Consider the following 21,189-nt stretch of genomic DNA (forward strand, 5'->3'; position numbering starts at 1 on the left):
CAGGGCCAAAAACACAAATCGCACAAACCAAAATCCACTTCCAAGCTCCACAAGGCAATGTCCAAAGTCCAGAAACAGAGTCAAAGGCAAAGTTCTAAGGCAAGGTATATAGTGGCTGAACAAACGCACAATCTGAAATGGAAGAATTGTTCTCAGCATCACTCTTCTCCACTTGCAGGGATAAATAATCCCTGGCGGGTACAATTCATTACAACAGGCAAGGCTGCTTTCTTGCAAGTAATCTTGCTGACTTCTCTCGGCCTATGTGCCCTAGGACTCAGCAGAGGAGGCAGTTCCTCCTCATCCCTCCTCATTGGTTGCAGCTGTGCCCCTTCTCCACCGTCTGCTTCTGGAGGGTCTTCTGAGCCTATTGGCTGCAGCTGTATTTCTTCCTTCCTGTTGTCAGCCAGCTGCTTGTCCGATCAAAGTTCCTGGCCTCTCCTCTTTTTTCCCCATTCCCTCCTGGTTCAGAGTCTTCCAAATGTTTTGCCACACCCTGCTCCCAAGTTCCTGAAGCAGGCTCTTCCTTATTGTCTAAGCCCACTTTAAGGGCATCCATGACAAAAACTTTGAAGGGATGCTTTGTGTTGCTGAAAGTTTGTGCAAAGTAGCCTTGTGAAGTTGCTCTCCAAGCAATGTGGTCCCGCATGACTGAGGCCTCCTGTGACAGTTCCAACAGCTGAAAATAGAGGTTTTTACACATGCACAAGCAGAAGCCCCTCCAGTTATTGAATGTGGCAGTTAAGTCTGCAGTAGGATGCAGAGTACTTCAGCAAGGTAAAATGGATATCTCCTCTACCTCAAGTCATCTCTGTCAAGTGAAACTTCTTATTGTGGTGAACTGCAGCCACCTCACAGACTTTAAACAAAAAGTACATCTAAAAAGGAACATAAAATGCCTGACTATTGTATGCATTCATCCCACTTGGACTGTCATTGAGGATTTAATATGGCTTTAAATTATCATCTAATTAGAGTTCAATTAAATTCACCATAACATAACTAGAAATCATGCTATGGTAGACTGTTACAAAAAATAGATGGCATGAAAATTAGTTTGGACATTCAGCACAGCAGTAACAAAACATGTAGATTCTGGAAAAGAGATTGTGTAATTTGAAAACCCTATGTGGATGTGATTTCTAAAATCTGTTTATAGGTGCACACATACCGTAACTTAATCCATGCATTATGGGATAGGTATTATCACAGTAGCCTCCTCAAGTCGATTACTTTTTAAAGATCGGTAGCTGCTGATGCTCCAGCACCCTGATAAGAAGTCTGTTGCTACTTACCCTAATGTCTGTTCTGGGGAAAAACTAAACAAAACATCAGGCCAGATGTGGCCTCCTCGGGCCATTGTGGAATATTAAAATGATGGTGCATGTAACTGAATTGTTGTTATTTAATTCTGATATATCCAAGGCAAAGTGAATGGAAAGAGCAAATTGCACAAAGTTCTAGTATTTTAAAAAACATTATAAATAGACCCATAAAGAAGGAATAGGCCAGAACCTCTTCGGGCTGCCCAAATGAAAGAAAAACCCAGATCAGGAATTTGAGTGTGCTATGATAAAAAACAACAACAAACCAACACTGAAGTTTATGTATGTGCCAATGAAAATATTTTTTTTTAATTCTTTTGAGGCATGCCCAAGAAATACTTTATGGCACGGTTTTGTGAAAAGCAATGACATATATTTCAGTTTGATGCTTAGACAATGTTTTCTTTGGAATTCAGCAAGAGATGCTGAGAAATGTCCCTTATAGATTCCTGGCAATACTGCTAGTTAAAACACAGTAAAAAGTTAAATCAGCAATGAATTCCCTAAATATATTGCTAATATAAGGTACAAACACAAGCAAAACACCAAATATGGAAATATGAGTTAGTAAAAAGGGGAATGGATTGCAAGAAATTCCTGTAATAGAATCAGAGAATAAGTCTTCAATTATGTAGCTAAAGTTGTGTAAAGAACATCTGGGCACTAAGTCCTTCTACTCAATGAAGGAATCCAGATTAACGTATCTCCAGCAAATGTCCTTCTAAACACATGAACATAAGGGGTGCATATTTCCCATATCTTTTCTTTTCTTTGGATTTTAATTGTTCTTTTATAAAAATACATTTGCCAAATATCCAAGACGTGTTAAGCAATGTTATACAACAGTTTTCCCCCCTCAAACAGGATGCACCTAATTTAAGATGTAGCTTTGGCTTCAACCAGATATATAAAACTTTCTCTCTTGGCAGTATTCTGGAAGAATTTTATGAGGCTAAAATGCATATTTGGTGTTATGAATCACTGATTAAGAACTAATTCTTTCACCAGATACCTCTGTTTTGTAAACTCATGAAAGATTTTGAATCCCAAATGAAGAGCAACGATAACAAGATAAATTATTAGTTTATCTTATACACACACATTATTATTATTATTAATAATAATAATAATAATAATAAGAAGAAGAAGAAGAAGAAGAAGAAGAAGAAGTTTGAATGACTATGTAAATCAAAGTACAGAAAAATTGCTGCAGGCTGTGAAAACAGAGAGCATTATAAAAATAACAGAAACAAAGGCAGAATATAAGGAAAAATGGCTGGATGACAGATTAAATAGATGGAAAACCAAAGCTTTGCACGGACAGCATTTGAAAAACATTGAAGGAAAATGTGATAACAACTTGACATGGGCATGGCTTAAGTTGGGAACCATCAAGAAAGAAACAGAAGGCTTAATACTGGCTGCTCAAGAACAAGCACTACAAACTAATGCCATGAAAGCGAAGATACAAAAATCTACTGACAATCCAAATTGTCGACTTTGTAATGACAAAGTTGAAACTGTTTCACATTTAATATGTGAGTGCAGCAAAATTGCGCAAACTGATTACAAAGCTAGCATGACCGAGTTGCTAAACTAATCCACTGGGCATTGTGTAAAAAAATATGACTTGCCTGTGTCTGAAAAGTTGTGGGAACATAGGGTGGAAAAAGTTGTCGAGAATGAGAGGGTGAAGATCTTGTGGGACTTCCGAATACAGACAGATCGCCATTTGGAACACAACACGTCAGATATCGCAGTCATAGAGAACCGAAGTGTAAGTTGATTGATATCTCTGTACCAGGAGATGCTAGAGTCGAAGAAAAAGAACTGGGGAAAATTACGAAATACCGCGACCTGGCCATTGAAACTGCGCGATTATGGATGAAATGTGTAACAGTGAAATCCATTGTCATCAGGGCACTGGGAACTATGTCCAAAAACTTTGCAAAATACATCAAGAAATTGCAGGTTCCTGCAATAACTCCAGCAAAGCTACAAAAAACTGCGCTATTCAAAACATCTTACATTTTAAGGAGATACTTGGTTGATACCTGGCAGCAACCTGTGTCAGCCATTAGTGCCTGTCAATTTGAGTGTTCAGTTGACTGAGTTTCATGTTTTATGAATAAAAGTTTTATATAACAACAACAAAAACATTGGAAGAGACCCTATACCATTTCAAAAAAATGGCTGTCCAGTCTCTTCTTAAAAACTTCTGGTGTTGGTGCATTCACAGCTTCTGGAGGCAGGTTGTTCCACTGGTTAATTGTTCTAACTGTTAGAAAGTTTCTCCTTAGTTCTAGGTTGCTTTTGTCCTTGATTAGTTTCCATCCATTGCTTCTTGTCCTGCCTTCAGAGAATAGCTTGACTCCCTCTTCTTTGTGGCAGCCCCTGAGATATTGGAACACTGCTATCATGTCCTTCCTCGTCCTTCTCTTCATTAAACTAGACATACCCAATTCCAGCAACCGTTCCTTATGTTTTAGCCTCCAGTCCCCTAATCATTTTTGTTTCTCTTCTCTGTACTCTTTCTAGAGTCTCAACATCTTTTTTACATCGTGGTAACCAAAACTGGATGCAGTATTCCAAGCTGATTTATTTTCTTACTGAAAATAAGATTCAGTATTGCAAATGTTGATAGTGGCTTGTGATTTCCATCTTGTGGATAAAAGATAGCATGCAGAAAATATTTCAGGCTTTTTGTTGTAATGTTAAAAAATAAGATTATTGAATTTCATGGAAAATCAAACGGTTGGAAGCCACGAAGATGGCCATTAGTTGGGCATGCTGATTTTGAATATTCATAAGGTTTGAGAAAACAATCCTTTTGGCAGATTGTAATGCTTCATTTGAATGCTAGGAAAAAAAATCTTGATGAACTTTGTACACTAAAGCTCTACTATTCTATCAACTCTTACGATATTGGACAATACAATATAAACAGTAGAGACCTTCAAGTATTTGGGTTCTATAATATCCTAAGATTTGAAATGGACACCTAAACATTAGAACCATCATTAAAAAGGCACAACAAAGAATGTTCTTCCTGCATCAATTCAGAAAGTTCAGACTGCCCCTAGGAGCTGATAATACACTTCTACAGAGGATTTATTGAAGTTGTCTTTTCTACTACTGTAATTGTCTAGTTTGGTACAGCAACCAAACATGACAGGTACAGACTTCAAAAACCAATCACAAGCCTGTCTTCCATTGAGGATCTGTATACTTCAGGGCAGTAGTGGGATTCAGCCGGTTCGCACCACTTTGGCAGAACCGGTAGCTAATTTGCCCAGCACAGAATGGACTTCCAGAAGCAGCATCCACACAGAGAACCCGTTGTTCACATATTTGAATCCCACCACTGTTGCAGGGATCAGAAAGAGGGCTGAGAAAATAACTACAGACCCCTCACATCCTGGACATAGATTGTTTCAACTCCTCCCCTCAGGATGTGGCTATATGCCAAAGTATCTAGACAGGGACACGTTTTTTTCCCCTTTTGCCATCACTTGCTGAACCCCTATTTCCCACAGTACTGTTTTATGTGTAAGAATATTTATCAATGTAATATGCCTGCTTGCTATTATCCTTCTCATCTTATCTACTATCTTTTCCACTGGTATCTTATGATTATATACTTTGTTGTTGTATATATGCTGAGAGCTTATGCACTGGAGAAAAAATCCTTGTGAATTCAATCACACTTAGCCAATAAAGATTTCTCTTCTCTTCTCTTCTCTTCTCTTCTCTTCTCTTCTCTTCTCTTCTCTTCTCTTCTCTTCTCTTCTCTTCTCTTCTCTTCTCTTCTCTTCTATTCTATTCTATTCTATTCTATTCTATTCTATTCTGCCCCATTCCATTCCATTCCATTCCATTCCATTCCATTCCATTCCATTCCATTCCACTCTCCAGTGTATGTATTTGTCTGCATGTTTAAAAATAACTGCTGAAAATCAAGTGAATGAAAAGTCTGACAGAGATTTATTTCTGCTTCTTTTTCAATCATGCTGTATTTTTTGGGGGGGAGGGAATATGGGTTATAAAAATAAAATAAAAGATTAAATATTTTAATTGTTTAGTTCTTCCAATACTCTTGCAAAACACATTTTATGTTATTTATTAATTAAATTTTTATGCTGCCCAACTCCCTCATAAGGCCACTCTAGGCAGTTTACAGATTAGGGTTCATACACAGTCAGGATGATGTAGAGACTGGATTTGGCGTTTTATACACCTATTGAGTTCTTCCCAAGGATTTGGGATAGGCAGATGTCAATGTTTGATGGTATTAGAGGTATTGTCGCAGGATGTAAGCTGTTCTGGGTAAAGCTGCCTTTTGCAATTGATTAATGGTGAATTTGTCAATACTGATGGTGTTCAAGTGGTGCTCCAATTCTTTTGAGATTATCATTATGATCTGGGTGACTTACAGATTATTATTTATTATCCAGGTGTTTTCATCTAAACATAAATATGCTTTTTGTATATTTCATAAATCATTTTTTCATGCTTTCATTTGATTCATCTCCTTCCCTTCTTTTAGCTCTTTGGGAGATGGTTCTATGAGAACTGATCCTCTTAATTTCTTCTGCTCTACCCATTTCTTATGCCAGCTGCACTTGGAAATCTTTTTTTTAATGACCCCCCCGTCCACTTTTTTTTGCAGTGCTTATGTTGTGTTGTATCTGTGGAGATATGGGTCCAAAAGCATGGCCTTGTCAAGGCTGCAAGGTAGTAAGAGCCAGACAGTGATGCTGAGTGTAAATAGAAAGAGCTATTTAAGGTGACCATCTAGCAGTTTAGAAGCATGCAAATGCAAGTAGATAGGTAGGTATCACTTCAGTGGGAAGGTAACAGAGTTCCATGCACCATGGTGTATTTTCATGGTCACATGACCATGAAAATGTCTTCAGACAACAGTGGCTCCCTTGTATAAGAAATGGAGATGAGCACTGTCCCCTGGTGTTAGAAACAACCAGACAGGGAAACCTTTACTCCCAGAATTTCCAGGCCAGCCATGGGAGTTGAAACTGAAGTCTCCAAATCTTAAAATTGTCAAGGTTGGACACCCCTGTTCTAGATGGTAAGCGGATACCATCAAAACTCTGGAAAAAATCATATCCTGAAGAACCATTCAACAGGAACAGGAAAATTTCCCTCAGATAAAAGAAAGATGGGTCCACTCCATTTTGTCTTCTGTTTCCACCAAAGCTCTTTCTCCCAGGTGCCATAGTATCAAATACAATAGCAATAGCGCTGGGACTTATATACCAAGTCATAGTGGTTTATAGCCCTATCTAAGTGGTTTAGAGAATCAGCATATTGCCCCCAACAATCTGGGTCCTCATTTTACTGACCTGGTCAGAATCGAACTCCTGGACTGAGCAGTGAGGTAGCCTGCAATATGGCAATCTAGCCACTGCGCCATCACAGCTCTTACGGTACCATAAGTATCAAGGCCCAACCCATCACGAGTAGCTGGCTGAGGGAACATTTTCTGAATTATTTTCTCAATTCTTGTTATTTCCCCCCCCCCATATGTGCCTTTTAAGAAAGTACAGAAGGAACAAGCATGATTTCAAAAGTAATCTTCAGTCAAGATCCTCTGAAAGAGAAAAATGCCTCTTATGAATGGAAATTCACAAAAAGTAGCTTTCATACAAACACTTCTGTCTTCAGCCAGACTTAATTTGAAAACAGCATTTGCAGACCCTACGTGCCTATGGAAAAGGTAAATGTGCTTTTTCTTCTTTCTGAAGGAGAATTCGGTGTGATATTTTTTCATTAAAGCTTTGAGAGGTGGGTTAGATGAAGAGACAATAATTTGTTAAAGACTAGCCAGTTTTTCCACAAGTTATAATTCCCTAGCCTTGAAGTACAGAAAGAAGGCTTGATTTTATTTATTGAATCTGCCTCTCGTTCTGAAAAGATTTTCATTTTAGCACATTGCCTACCATATTGACAGAAAGGCAGAGGAAGTTGCCACTTTTCTCTTGATGAGTAAATTGATACACAGATATCTTTTTTTTTTCTTGCAATAAAGTACTTGGTGATCCTAAATATGTTCTTCCCAGCAGTGTGGGAGAGGACAATACAAGTTGTGGGAGAAAATGCTTGAGACAAACAGAGGGCCAATGCATCATAAACTAATAAGCCTATCCCATTTCAAAGTTAATAGAAATATATTTTAGAATAACTCAGTGCCTAAAATCTTAGATAAGAAAGGTATCCTTTTATTTCTCCAGGGCTCAAGAAAAGCACTCAGAAATAATGGAAGTAAGGTTTAGTATCAATTTTTCAAAACATGACAAACATTACCAAAATATTACCCGACTTGTGAAATAGCTATAGGAGGTATACTTTTAAAAAAAATCCCTAATATTTCCAGTGTTTGCTTTCAAGGACCATCTGGACATGCCAGGAGCAATATTATATTCCTGCTTTTTACAGGCCTTCAAGACAATGAAAAACAAGTGAGAATAAATCCATAAATACAAGCAGTGAGTTTGGAAACTGCCAGAGGAAAAAGAAAAGTATTACTTTCTAGGTCTTAGTTGTTGCTGCTTCTGGTGAGGATCTATAAAATTTGTATGAAAGCCAAATAATGATAAAGCCATCACTTCTCTGATACAGAAACTACCAATAATATAATACCACTTTTTTTTTACTTTGGAGAAAAAGGGGTATCTCACATGGACAGTTAGATATTCTGTAACTCCCTGTAGTTTCCTGTGCCGGTGGTGAAGACTGTGGTATGTTGGATGAGGATGGTAGCGGTGGTGGGGGCAATGATAGAAAATGACTATTCTTCAAATGTTATTTTTTTCCAGATTGTTAAAAATGCTTGTCACCCACCCAGCCAGTCATTTTCTAAGGCTTGCTAAGCTACACTGAATGCCACCTCATCCCCCAAAAGATCTGGGAATGAACTTTGCACAATAAGCAACTGGATGACCAGAGTCCATTTCCTTCCATTGTATACTTCCTTTATTTTCCCAATTATCCTATTATTTTTTTTGTTTACCACCATAAATCTCTTTTGAGGAAGAACTGTTCAGGCTGCACAAAATCCTTCTGATTAAAGGTGAACATCTAAAAGCATCTTGCATCAGACAATACATAATGCATAATCTCTGATGTAAAAGGTTGCATACCTTCATTGGCTTCAGTATGCCAGATAACATTCGACAAGAATGTTATAAAAATGGCACAGATAAGAACAGCATCAGATGTTTAATTATTTAGTCACATCTATACATCACTAATTGGTGCTTTTTAAGAATGTACAGATGCATTTTAACCATTCTATTGCATAAGAAGCTTTTGGTTTCTTCATGCTTCATCTATTTATTTGAGTAAGTACTCTTTATACCATTGATGATAACAATAGAGTGCTGCTATTTGGATAAAATTTTAATTACACGCCTTGTTTGTTAGATACAAGTTGACTGGATTTTGTTGCCTTGATATATTTCCATTAATTTAATCTGCTAAAGTAAACAGTTATAATGCAGTTGCCAAGCGTTCACCTGAATTATCCCTAATAAACATTTTAAGGCACTATAATACAATTTTCTGCTGTGGTATCTATGTGCCATTCCTTACCAACATAGGTTTAGATTTTTGAAATGTATAAACTTTTTTTTTAATTCCATTTATATCCCACCCTTCTCCGAAGACTCAGGGTGGCTTACAAGCTTAGCAGTAGCCTTCATTCTATGTATATGCCTGCTTATCAGGGCTTTCACACACACCCCTAAGCGGCATTATTACAAAGTCAGCTTAATTGCCCCCAACAATCTGGGTCCTCATTTTACCTACCTCGGAAGGATGGAAGGCTGAGTCAACCTTGAGCCTGGTGGGATGCGAACCTGCACTAATGGCAGGCAACTGGTGTTACTTAAGGAGGCATTAGCCCACTGCTCCACCAAGGCTCTTCTTCAATGTATATTCTATTTCAATATTTATAATTTTGGGATGCAGCTATAAAACACAATAAATGCACAGAAATATATTGTGCAAAAGGAAGTCCAATGAAAATCAACAATTAATTAAACAACCAAAAGAAGAGTCTATCAACCATTCTAGACAAAGACTTGGGGATAGGAAAATATATTTAAAGGCTCATTTAAATAGGAGCAGAGGGAAGGTCATATGAAATTTGCACACATTAGTGTTCTTGAAGGCAGGTACCAAAATAGATGCCACCAGGTAACATTACTTAATCAATGAGATCTGGAACATGCTAATTCTGTTGACCATGTTAAACAGTCAGAAATCCAGAAATCCTTTTGTTGCAGAAGAACCAACCATCCAATACATTAAAAAAAATTGCCTAAGAGAAGTATTGTCTAATGAAACAATTCATAAACTTGTAATCACAAATTATATTCTCCAGATAGCCTCACAAAGCCTTTCTTTGTCATAATGATGACCCAAACAGTGCAACTTTCAAACAGGCTAAATCTGAATATTATCAGATTTTAGACAATATTTAAAAGCTTGGGAATAGCAATAGCACTTAGGCTTATATACCACACCATAGCACTTTACAGCACTCTCTGGACAGTTTGCAATGTCAGCATATTGCCCCCAGCAATCTGGGTCCTCATTTTACCAGCCTCAGAAGGATGGTAGGTAGAGTTAACACTGAGCTCTGTCAGGACTGAACTGCAGATATGGGCAGTGTATAACCAAGGTACCATATTGAATTAAAAAAAAACACCTTTAAAATATGTAATGAATGATTATTACTGAAATCTATGTTAGTTAGAAAAGAGAATGATATTCTAGGCCAGGGGTACGCAACCTTGACTCTTTTATGACTCGTGGACTTCAACTCCCAGAATTCCTGAGCCAGCTGGAATTCTGGGAGTTGAAGTCCACGAGTCATAAAAGAGCCAAGATTGCCTACCCCTGTTCTAGGCCAATGTTTTCTTTTTTTTTTCCTCAGGATTTCAAAATTTGGGATACTTTGGTGAAGCATTGTTTGATTGCTTGACTAAGTGTAAACTAACATCCTTTGGGCTACTGATTCATCTTTTAGCTCTTTCAATCATCTAAAGTATTAATGTCTTTCCTTAATGAAATCCAGAGGAATTATGACATATTTAGAAGATACATGAATAGATGTTATGCATAAGCCTGGGAAATACAATTTTGCATAATTATATCATTGGCTTAATGCTGAATTTTAAAACTGGTAACTGCTAAAGAAATATTGGTTCTCTGTATTTGTATAGACAGTGGATTCTTCTTTTTTAAAAAAAATAAAAATCCAAGAGTAAGAAGACAAGCCAGGAATACGAATCATGCAAAGGTGAGTGGGATAAGCTGTGTGACATGATTTTCTAAATTTGGGTTTGTATCTATGATGTGGTCTATGAGTGTAAATACAAGCCTGTGTTGAGAGGGCCATCATGTGGCAACTGAATAAAATGTTTTTCTATAGAATCAAATTTCAAGCTTTGTAATAGACCTATGGATTAAGTATTCAACACCTCTATGGGTACAAAACTTGAGTGTGATAAGTTTCCAATAATTTGTATATTCATATTCTATATATATGGAAGATAAAAGCTAAAACAGTTTAAAATATAATTAAGGGACATCGAGCAACTTTTAATTTAATAATTGCAAAATCCACTCTCAGCTCTGAGGATTTTTTATCTGAGGACTCATAGAAATGAACTGCAAGCTTATATTTATTTAAAGCATGTTGTTGTTTGCACTTTATCTTGTCTGTGATTCGGAACACTACATTCATATGTAGACTTGTGCATTATATCCATTGCTTGCTGATCAGTAATTGGCAAAGAAAACATAGTAAATTCAAAACAGTGGAGTGTAAGATAAAAACACAACGTAAGGTTTTATACTTGGTAGCTTGAACAAAATTAAAGAACCAAAGACGCAGGACATTAGGCTTTCCCTTCAAAAATCTTGGATATGGTTTCAAGAAACTTCCAAAATAGGTTGCCAAATTATAATAATGTGATAACACTAGAAAAATATTGTATGCACGATTGAGGAGTAGCTGAAGAATAACCATATTAAGTAAATTTAATTTTATATACATTTAAATTTAAGTGTAAATGAAATGAAATTTTGCTTGTTGTCCAAGTTGAGGGCCAAGTTTGGCCTTTAATGGTGTATGGGAAGACTGCATTCAATCAGTCAAAGATTAAGGGTGGTCCCCAGGCCACAAAGTAAGCAACTTATAATCTGGAATTTGTGACGTATGAGACAAAAAAAAACCCCACTACTATGGCAGCAAAATGAATTTTGAGCATATATTGCTGATTTTATTTCCAGTTACTTAAACATACAGAATCTATTGTGGATTTATTTTCCTTAGAGTCAGAATATAGGACAAGAACTAAAGAGGAAAGTTTTACAGAAGAGATCCAAGTCTGAAATGAGACGTTTTAGAATTATGATAATTATTAAGCAATAGACTAGCTTAAGGGACACGGTGACTCAGTGGGTTAGGACGCTGAGCTTGTCAATCAGAAGGTCAGCAGTTTGGCGGGTCGAATCCCAAGTGCCGCGTAACAGAGTGAGCGCCTGTTACTCGTCCCAGCTTCTGCCAACCTAGCAGTTCGAAAGCACGTAAAAATGCAAGTAGAAAAATAGGGACCACTACGGTGGGAAGGTAACAGCATTCCATGCTCCTTTAGCATCTAGTCATGCCGGCCACATGACCACGGAGACGTCCTCAGACAAGCGCTGGCTCTTCGGCTTTGAAACAGAGATGAGCACCGGCCCCTAGAGTCGGAAACGACTAGCACACATGTGCGGGGGAACCTTTACCTTTACTTTTTAGACTAGCTTGCCTCTTAGAGTCATAGGGGATCCATGACAGACATTTGTCTGGACGGTATGACGATTCCTGCCCTGGGGAAGAGGGTTGGACTAGAAAACCTCCAAGGTCCTCTTCCAATCCCATGATCCTTTGGTTCCAAGTAAATGATCATACTAGTGTTATTAAAGGTATGTCCTTTCAGGATTGCTTTCCTTTTTTGCTTGATTATTCTCTGCAAGTATTTTATAGAAAACATGAAACATATTGGAGACCTCTGCCAGTGGGTCATTTTGTGATCCACATGAATGACCCAGGAAGGAAAGATGGAAGGATAGGAAAGGGAGAGGGCAGGTTATGGTCAAAGTGCAACAAGGCCTTCTTTTGCCATTTTCTCTTGCAATGCTAAAGGTTCTGGGACATGGTGTCTGCCAACAAGTCCTTTTTATTCCAAAAGGGGTATATTTTTTGGCTGGAAATGCATGATGAAATGTGTGATTTTGAGAACACACAATTACTGTAAGAACCGTTCTTGATGAGAAAAAAAAATAGTTTGAGAAGGTAATTGCCGCAGATCAGGAAAAATGACTGCCAAATTCACAATGCTCAGAGTTGATCGGATAAATGGTGCAACTATTTTACACAAGTACCCTTGTTCTTCCTCCGCGAAGAATAGCTATTTTCTTCTTTTATACTTCCTGTATTAAAAAAAAAGTAATCACTCTTGGAGAAGGATGTGTGATTATCCGAGCCATGGATCAGAGATGTGTGATTCTTGAATGTCCTGATGTATGTTCAAGGATCAGGAACACGCTGTCTCTAATTATTACTTTTGAGAGACAGGACACAGAAGTGGATGAATAAGCCCAAGAACAGCACAAGGAAAGAAAAGGCAATAGCTATGGGGCCTTGTTCCAAGAGGACATCTAAACAAGTGAAAGAAGAAATGCACCATGTACCTGATAAAAATGATGCTGGTGTATGGAAATATAAAAATGTAACATAATGGCTTCAATAGCAACAGTATGCACTGTGGCCTTAGACCTTTCTTCTAAATGCTACGCATGTCATTCTCAATATCTGTTTACTGTACCCAGGAATTTAGAAATGAATTTGTCCTGAATGTTGTTTATATTAAGGTTTTCTACTGAACTAACAGAACAATTCCACGAACTAGACTACCAGAGAATGAGTAAGATAATCAAACAATCTTTTGCAAATATCTTGTCCTGGATGAGTTTTGTTGAACTGGCTGCGTATTTTTAGGTTAAAAATGAAAAATGCATCTACTGAACTGAAATCTCATTTCCTTTCACATGCTCATGCCTGCTTGTTTTTCTTCCCTAGTGTCTTGTTTTTCAAAAGCTTCCTTGCTTTAAGAGAAGGTGATGCTGCTATAGTAGCATTCTTAGACTGTTATGAAAATAAAATCCCTATTGATTTGTGACAAATAATTCAGAAATCGCTCCAGAGAATTAAATTCCTCCCCACCCTGCACTCTATTGTAGGATACTTGAAAAACTGACACTTTGAAGCTCCTTCCCATCCTTTGGTATCTAATGTTTTATGAATGAATTGTAAAGCAAATATTTTGAACTTGTGCTTGATTTTACAGATTGATCATCAGCAATCATAACAGTCATTTTGTGAGAATGCCCTTAGCATTCTATAGAATGCCTGTTGCTTTATCAATCCACAACTTGGCCTGGATTACTCTAATTCAGACTATAGGCAACAAATTGGCATAATTAAATGTTCTTCTGCATAGATTATATTCCATAGGACAGGGCTTTTCAACCTTTTCACCCATTGTACCACTTTTAGGATATGGCAACATCCGAGTACCACCAGTCGCCTAGTAAGGTGTTAAAAACTTGACCCCCCCAAAAAGGAAAAAAGTGATAAAGTACAGGTAGTCCTCAACATACAACAGTTCACTTAGTGACTGTTTGACGTTACAATGGCACTGGAAAAAGTGCCCCCCAAGCCATAACCAAGCAAGACACCTGCCTTCCTGCCCAGTGGCGCTCTTCCTCCTGTTCAAGGTTTTCATTGTTGTGAGCATTTCTGTTGAGGATTGGCAGAAGGGGTGGGCCGGGGGGGGTGTTTGGTTTTTATTCTCCCCCTCTGCTGGGTGGTTGCTGCAGGTTTTGGTCACTTCATATGATCCTGGGACACTGTGACCGTCATAAATATGAATCAGTTGCCAAGCATCTGAATGTAAATCACAAGACCCTGGAGATGCTGCAACATTCCTGCTGATCGGTGCCTATTCTGGACTCAGCAGAAGTGCCAGGATCAGTGCCAAGATCCAGTTGGAGCCTGGAGCCGATCCTGGCACTTCCACAGAGCCCTGACAGCCCTGCAGCTCCAGCCATCTCTCGCTCAGGTTTGTGCAGTGCTGCCACTGGTTCAGCTCATTCCCCTCCCCCGCTACCACTTTTCTAGGATGGCTACATACCACCTGCCAGGTGCCAATGTACCACAGGTGGTACCCGTATCACTGGTTGAAAAGCCCTGCCATAGGAGAACCTTGAGACATATAAGTTTCCATCAGTACTACTACTTTAACTGACTTGATTACACAACCTCACTAAATTTCTACCTCTATGACAAGCTTCTGCAATATTCCCAGGACCCTAACTACATCCTTTTAATTGGTCAAGAAATCCCTGCTATTTATTGTTATTTATTTTATTTGCTTTCTAGTGATGCAGTCTTACTGTATAAAAACTGCCAATCAGTCTATCAAGTCATTGCTATGTGATTCATTTTCCAATCTCAAATTTATCTTTTTAGAGGGTCACTGATGATCAAAAAATCATCTCTCTCTCTCTCTCTCTCTCTCTCTCTCTCTCTCTCTCTCTCTCTCTCTCTCTGATCTGTCTATCTATCTATCTATCTATCTATCTATCTATCTATCTATCTATCTATCTATCTATCTATCTATCTATCATCTATCTATCATCTATCTATCATCTATCTATCATCTATCTATCTATCATCTATCTATCTATCTATCTATCTATCTATCTATCTATCTATCTATCTATCTATCTATCTATCTATCTATCTATCTTTCTCCACAAAGGTGTGCTAGTGATAATTTGAAGGAACTCAGGTGAACAGCCTGTTTCCAGGCTGTGGCAGATGCCAGTAGGGAGGGGAAGAGTTGCACACCTGCTTCATTCCTGTTAGGGGCTGAACACATGAAGATTTCTCCTAACCTCTTTGGTCTTGCCAAGGTATCTCTCCCCCAAGTGAGAAAAGGCAAGAGGGCAGGCTGGCAGTAGTGTAGGCTGCATTGCTTCTACTGTCATTCTATTGATAACTGACCAGAAATATAGAGGGGAAAGTTGGGTCACAGCAGTTACAGAGGTGATGAAAAAGTCACCATATGGCTCTCCTTCTACCTTTCTGTTTGTGCCAGTTTCTATGGGAGTTGTTCTGTTGGGAAGCTTGTTAACAGGAAATTACTTCGATTTTCATTCCCAATAAACTGATGGAAAGGTTGATTAAAAATTAGAATTTACGACAAAGATGCACAGAATGAAATCAATATGGATTTTGCAAAAGAATTTATGCACTTCCAACCCTCAAAATAATTGAAATGAAGAGAAGTAAAAATGCTGTTTTTAAATATTTGGATTTATTTTCCAGTAAAAAAAAAATTCAGTGAAAAACTCATGAAATATGTCATTTTAATTAATACACCATTTTAATGAAACTTTAAGTAATTTCAAGAAAGGTAAAATAAAGGAAATAAAAATATGGCTGTTTTTTTCATTAGCTTTTGGAGTGCAGTCCTTGATAAATGAGATGGTTATTTTGGATAAGAAATGGCAAATTAAAGATTTAACTAACAGCACATGCATATGCTGTAGTATTTAGTTCAACTGAATTTACTCTGTGATTCCCCCCCTCCCCCCAGCTTGATTACAAATCAGGATATTTTTCTCTCAAGAAATCTTGTTGACCTGTTGTTCTAACCTTTCTTTCTTATTACAAACTGATTTGCTACATATTTTCCAGAACAAGCAACACTGTTTATACCAGTTGACCTTTAGAGATGTAAATAAGAAAGACAAGTGGATGGAAGTACACTTCATTCTGTTTAGTTCCATTGAAAGAAAACGGCAGGATTTATTGCCAATTAAAGATTGGCAATGATAGAAAATGGACTCCAAAAGATGGTAGAGGACAGGAAGGCCTGGAGGAATGTTGTCCATGAGGTTGCGATGGGTAGGACATGACTTCACAACTAATAACATAACAACAATGATAGCAAGCAAGTAGTACTCATAATTTTCAATAACACTTTAGGACAATAGAAGAAAAGCAAGGAATGGGTTTAGATAATAATGAAGCAGTCAATTTTATGAAAAAGTCTTATTCCTCATAAATATCAGGTAGGCTACATCATCAAAGCTCCAAAGTACTGTGCAGAGCTAATTCTTCAGTGTTAGCCTATACTGAAAGTATGATTTAGACCAGAGATCCCCAACCCCTGATCCATGGACCGGTACTGGGTCGTGGCATGCCAGAAACCAGACTCTGCAAACAAGTGAAGCCCCATCTGTGGGATGCAGGGAGCACATGAAACCATGCCCTCTCTGGTCCATGGAAAAAACTCTCTATATGGAACCAGTCCCTGGTGCCCAAAAGGTTGGGGGGCTGCTGATTTAGACCTCAGTCTGTGTTTGCAGTGGGATTTCTTTTTCAGTCCTTCACATTTTGATTGAAATACTTTATTACATTATGGTCTTGAGCACAATGTTCTGGGACCCTCACAAGCATGCATGATAATAGAAATATATCTTTAGCCAGTATGCAGCTTTCTTCTCTTATCCATCCTTCCCTACTTTTTAATTTAATTCTTCCTGAGCCGAAACCACTTCATTCAGAATGATGCCAGCATATAAAATTTTGGAAATCAGATCCTGCCAGAGGATGGTTAAGAGAAATCACTAACCATTGGAACATTCTGTACAATGTTGGCAGAAAACACGGATTTTGCTGGTGACATGGTGTACTTGAAAGCAAATTCTCAGGATTAGGTGTAACTTAGATTATATCAGCTTGAAGTATTGAGAGCTGATTAGAGGGGAAAAAGGCCTCTCTGAATACTGCCTAAAACATAGTTTTAAGTACAATATGGCCTGCCTGTCATTAATTGCATAAATTCCCTCATCATCTACATTTACCTCACAGAAACTTGAGTGAGGCCCATCTCACAATCCCTTCAGTTTATGACTGATTGCTGAGTGGCTTGGCCTTGGTGCTCCAACTGCGGAAGATGAAAGTGGCCCAGTTTCTCACCCTTGTCTTAAAGCCTGAATGACCATATATCATGAACAGATCGAGAAGACTATAGTCAACCGTAAATTTATTAAAATAAACATGCCATTCAAATCAGTAGACATAGTTCCATGTTAATATACATCATCTTGCATTGTTACTTTGGTATCATTTCTGGGTGTTCCTTGCTCTTTTCAATTTCTTCTCCTCCTCCATGTTCTCCTCAATCTTAACTAAAATTTAAAAGGCAGCCACATACCTGTGCTGCCTGGAAAACATCTGTTTTCAAATCAAGCAGTCTGGGGGAAAATAGCAGGAAGTAGTATTATGTATATGTGCTACCTTGAGTTACTTATAAAGTGATAAAAACGGGATAAAATATTTTTTAAAAGTGTTGAAAGAGCATCTTTGTTATGTTTTGTAAAAAATCAAAACAGGATCTATTTCCCACAAGAAGCTGTTTACACTTTTAAATGGTTTTTAAAATCCATTTTCTGTTTTTTGTAATTTTATTTTTATGTTATATGCACTGTAATTCAGTGCATATGTGAATTATACTGCTTACAAGGTTTGTAGAACTGTCATTCCAAACAGCAGTAATAGTGAAAATTATTTAATAAAAATGAATATATCATATTTCAGGTATAAATCAGAAGTACAAAGCAAGTAAGGTAGAAAAGCCTTTAGCCATTTATGGGGGGAGGGAGGAAAGGAAGGAAGGGAGGGAGGGAGAGGGAGGCTGTTTGGTTTACTGAAAAACTATGATCTATCCCTAAAAATAATATTTAATCAAAAGTTACATGTACCCATGAAAAAGGAAGAAGGTAGATAGACAGCATATAACTAAAATAAACTAGTTTTCAATTCTCCTTGTAAAGCTTTTAAATTCTGATAAATGGGAATTTAACTGACAAATTTGATATCTGTAAGGGCACTAGGCAGGGTTGTCCACTCTCCCCACTTTTATTTATCCTAACCTTAGAACCCCTACTGAGAATAGTAAGGAAAGATGAGGAGATTACTGGGCTTCAGATAAGAGACCAAATTTATAAACTGCAGGCGTTTGCAGATGATATGGTCTTCGTTTTGGAAAACCCTCTGGAATCCAGCACGGCATTACTAAAAAGGATTGAGGAATTTGGAAACATGGCTGGTCTGAAAGTAAATAAAGATAAGACAAATATATTGACGAAAAATCTTTCAAATAGAAGTAAACAGATGTTAGAGGACACTACAGGGTTTAAAATCATGGAGAAGGTGAAATATTTAGGAATCTGGTTGACCGGAAGATGTTCAAGTATTAGGGAGGATAATTATTCTAAATTACTGATACAAACAAAAATGGACCTGGGAAAATGGGATAGGATACAGTTGTCATTATTAGGAAGGGTAGCCATGGTGAAATCTTATGTTTTGCCAAAATGGAATTTTCTTTTTCATTAGCACCAGTTAAACTTTCGCTGAATTTTTTTAAAGAGTTAGAGGGGGTAGTTTCTAGATTTGTTTGGCAGGGGAAACGGCCCAGGATTGGGGAAAAAATGATGCAAGAAATTAAGGAAAGAGGGGGCCTTGGCCTACTGAACTGGGAACTTTACTATCAGGCTGCCCTCTTAGTTTGGGGCAAGGAATGGATAAGTCTAAGGAATAATCGATTGTTGAGTTTGGAAGGATTTGATTTGCTGCAGGGATGGCATGCAGCTCTTTGGCGGGAAGGTACTCCTCCAAGCAAACAGTTTAGTCGCCACTACATAAGGGATATACTGATTCGGAATTGGGATAAGATAAGGGCTATGTACTATGCGCAAATTCCGTGTTGGTTATCAACTTTGGAAGCCTTGACCCATCCCACCCTACTCAAGAAGGGAAGAAGACCAACTTATAAAGAACTTTTAGATAGCAGGGGAGAACTCAAAACACGACAAGATCTGGCTCAGCAAGGGTTTCAATTGGAGTGGTGGGCCTACCTGCAGATCCAGTCAAGGTATAAGAAGGATAAGGAAGGAAGGGGTATTTATCTGAATCTGCAGGAATTAGATAAGATTTTGCTGGGTCCGGAGAAAGGGATGATATCTAAGTGCTATAAATTGTTGCTAACTAGGGTAGTAGGGGAGGAGGTGGTAAAAGATGCGATGATTGCCTGGGGGAAGAATTTTGGTTATGCACTTCCACTTGAGAAATGGGAAGAGATTTGGTGGACTAATATGAGGCTGGTGGTTTCCACGTCATATAAGGAGAACATATACAAAATGCTTTATAGATGGCATCTCCCTCCGGCTAGACTTTCCAAAATGTTCCCCGGATTGTCGGCCGATTGTTGGAAGTGTGGTAAAGGGATTGGCACATACTATCACTTATGGTGGACATGTCCGGAAGTGGTTAGATATTGGATGAGGATCCAAAAATAGATAGAGGAAATCACAGGGTGTTTAGTTGATCTTAAACAAGAGACGTATCTGCTTGGCTCCAGGCCTGGAAATATTAAGAAGGAAATATGGTATTTGGTTTTACATATCTTAACGGTGGCAAGGATGGGGTATGCTCAATTTTGGAAGGCAAATCATACCCCGCCGGATGAAGTTATAATTAGGAGAATACTTGATTGTGCAGAAGCAGACACATTGACCAAGAAGTTGAAGGGTAAAGAAGAGACACCAGCATTTCTATCATGGAATAAATGGTATATTTGGATGGATAAAAGATTAAAGAAATGAGGGTGGCTTGGAGGTTGGTCAAAAATGAAGTGATATAGAGACTTCCGGTGGCTCCGCGGTGACGGAGACAGCCTTCCCGGGCTGCCCGCGGCTCAGCTGTTGTTTTTTCGCCCGAAACAGCGCCGATCAGCTGTTCGGGCGAATTTGAAGCCCCCTCCTCAGGAGAAGAGGAGGGGGCGAGCTCCCAGGTAGGGGTAGAGTTCTCCAGGGCCGCCTGAGCTTATGGCTTGGGCGGCTGAAGGATTGAACTCCCCCGTAGCCTGGGCTGCTCCCAGCTGGCTGGCGCCTCTGCTCCTGATTTCTTGGAGCAGAGCCAGGCGTCTGCGACCACCCCTGCCTGAAGGAATGACTATGGATTAAAGGAGCAGGCAGAGCGATACAAGAGGAAAAGGTGAAGAGGATTATTATATTTTACTCTCCAGCTTGATGGACTTTTTTGGATTATAAATCTGAAGTGAAAGTGCGTCACATTTGGTAAAAGATGGCGGCTAAACCACCCCCTAAAAGTCTTCGGAGTGCTGGAACTTCTCCTGTGCAACAATCATTACTGCAGGCGCTGCATCCTCCTGATGTATTGACATCAAAGGACTTACAAGATGCTCTTGAAAAACACACCCAGGTAATTTTGGAATCAATTAATGATAGATTTGTACAGATGGAGGAGAAACTGGAGAAATTGGAGGAGAGAATGGAGGAGAGGATGGAACAGAAGTTCAGAGTGATGAAGGCAGACATCTTGTCTTCAGTGTGTAAAGTGGCTCGCTGTGTGGAAGAATTGGAGGAAAAGCTAGAAGATTTGACTCAAAAGAATGCTATATTAGAAGCAAAAGTATTGGAGAATGAAGATAAAGTGGAAAAAGAACTGAGTCTTGCTCAATATTACCAGATGCAGTTTGCCATTAGAGTTAGAGGCTTAAAGGAGAATACCAAGGAAGATCTAAAGCAGCTGGTTTCTGAGGCTTTTGAAGTAGTGTTGAAACAGCCAGCATCTGAAATAAAAGGAGGCATGGATAAAGTGTTTCGTGTGAATTCATGGATTGCTAGACAGAGA

At 38.5% G+C, this 21,189-nt stretch overlaps 1 protein-coding gene across 1 annotated transcript in view; it reads right to left on the bottom strand.

The window, feature by feature from the left end:
- Positions 1 to 367: 367 nt before the first annotated feature.
- LOC310638882 (vitellogenin-1-like) overlaps positions 368 to 21,189 on the bottom strand; it is a gene marked incomplete at both ends in the record, with an annotated part of 97,217 nt that continues 76,395 nt past the window's right edge. The window contains one exon of the mRNA XM_083360243.1: positions 368 to 679. Coding sequence (XP_083216369.1) covers positions 368 to 679 — 312 coding nt within the window. The remainder of the gene's footprint in view (positions 680 to 21,189) is intronic.

The sequence above is a fragment of the Vipera ursinii genome, assembly GCF_947247035.1.
Source record: "Vipera ursinii genome assembly, chromosome: 3".
NCBI classification, from domain to species: Eukaryota; Metazoa; Chordata; class Lepidosauria; order Squamata; family Viperidae; genus Vipera; species Vipera ursinii.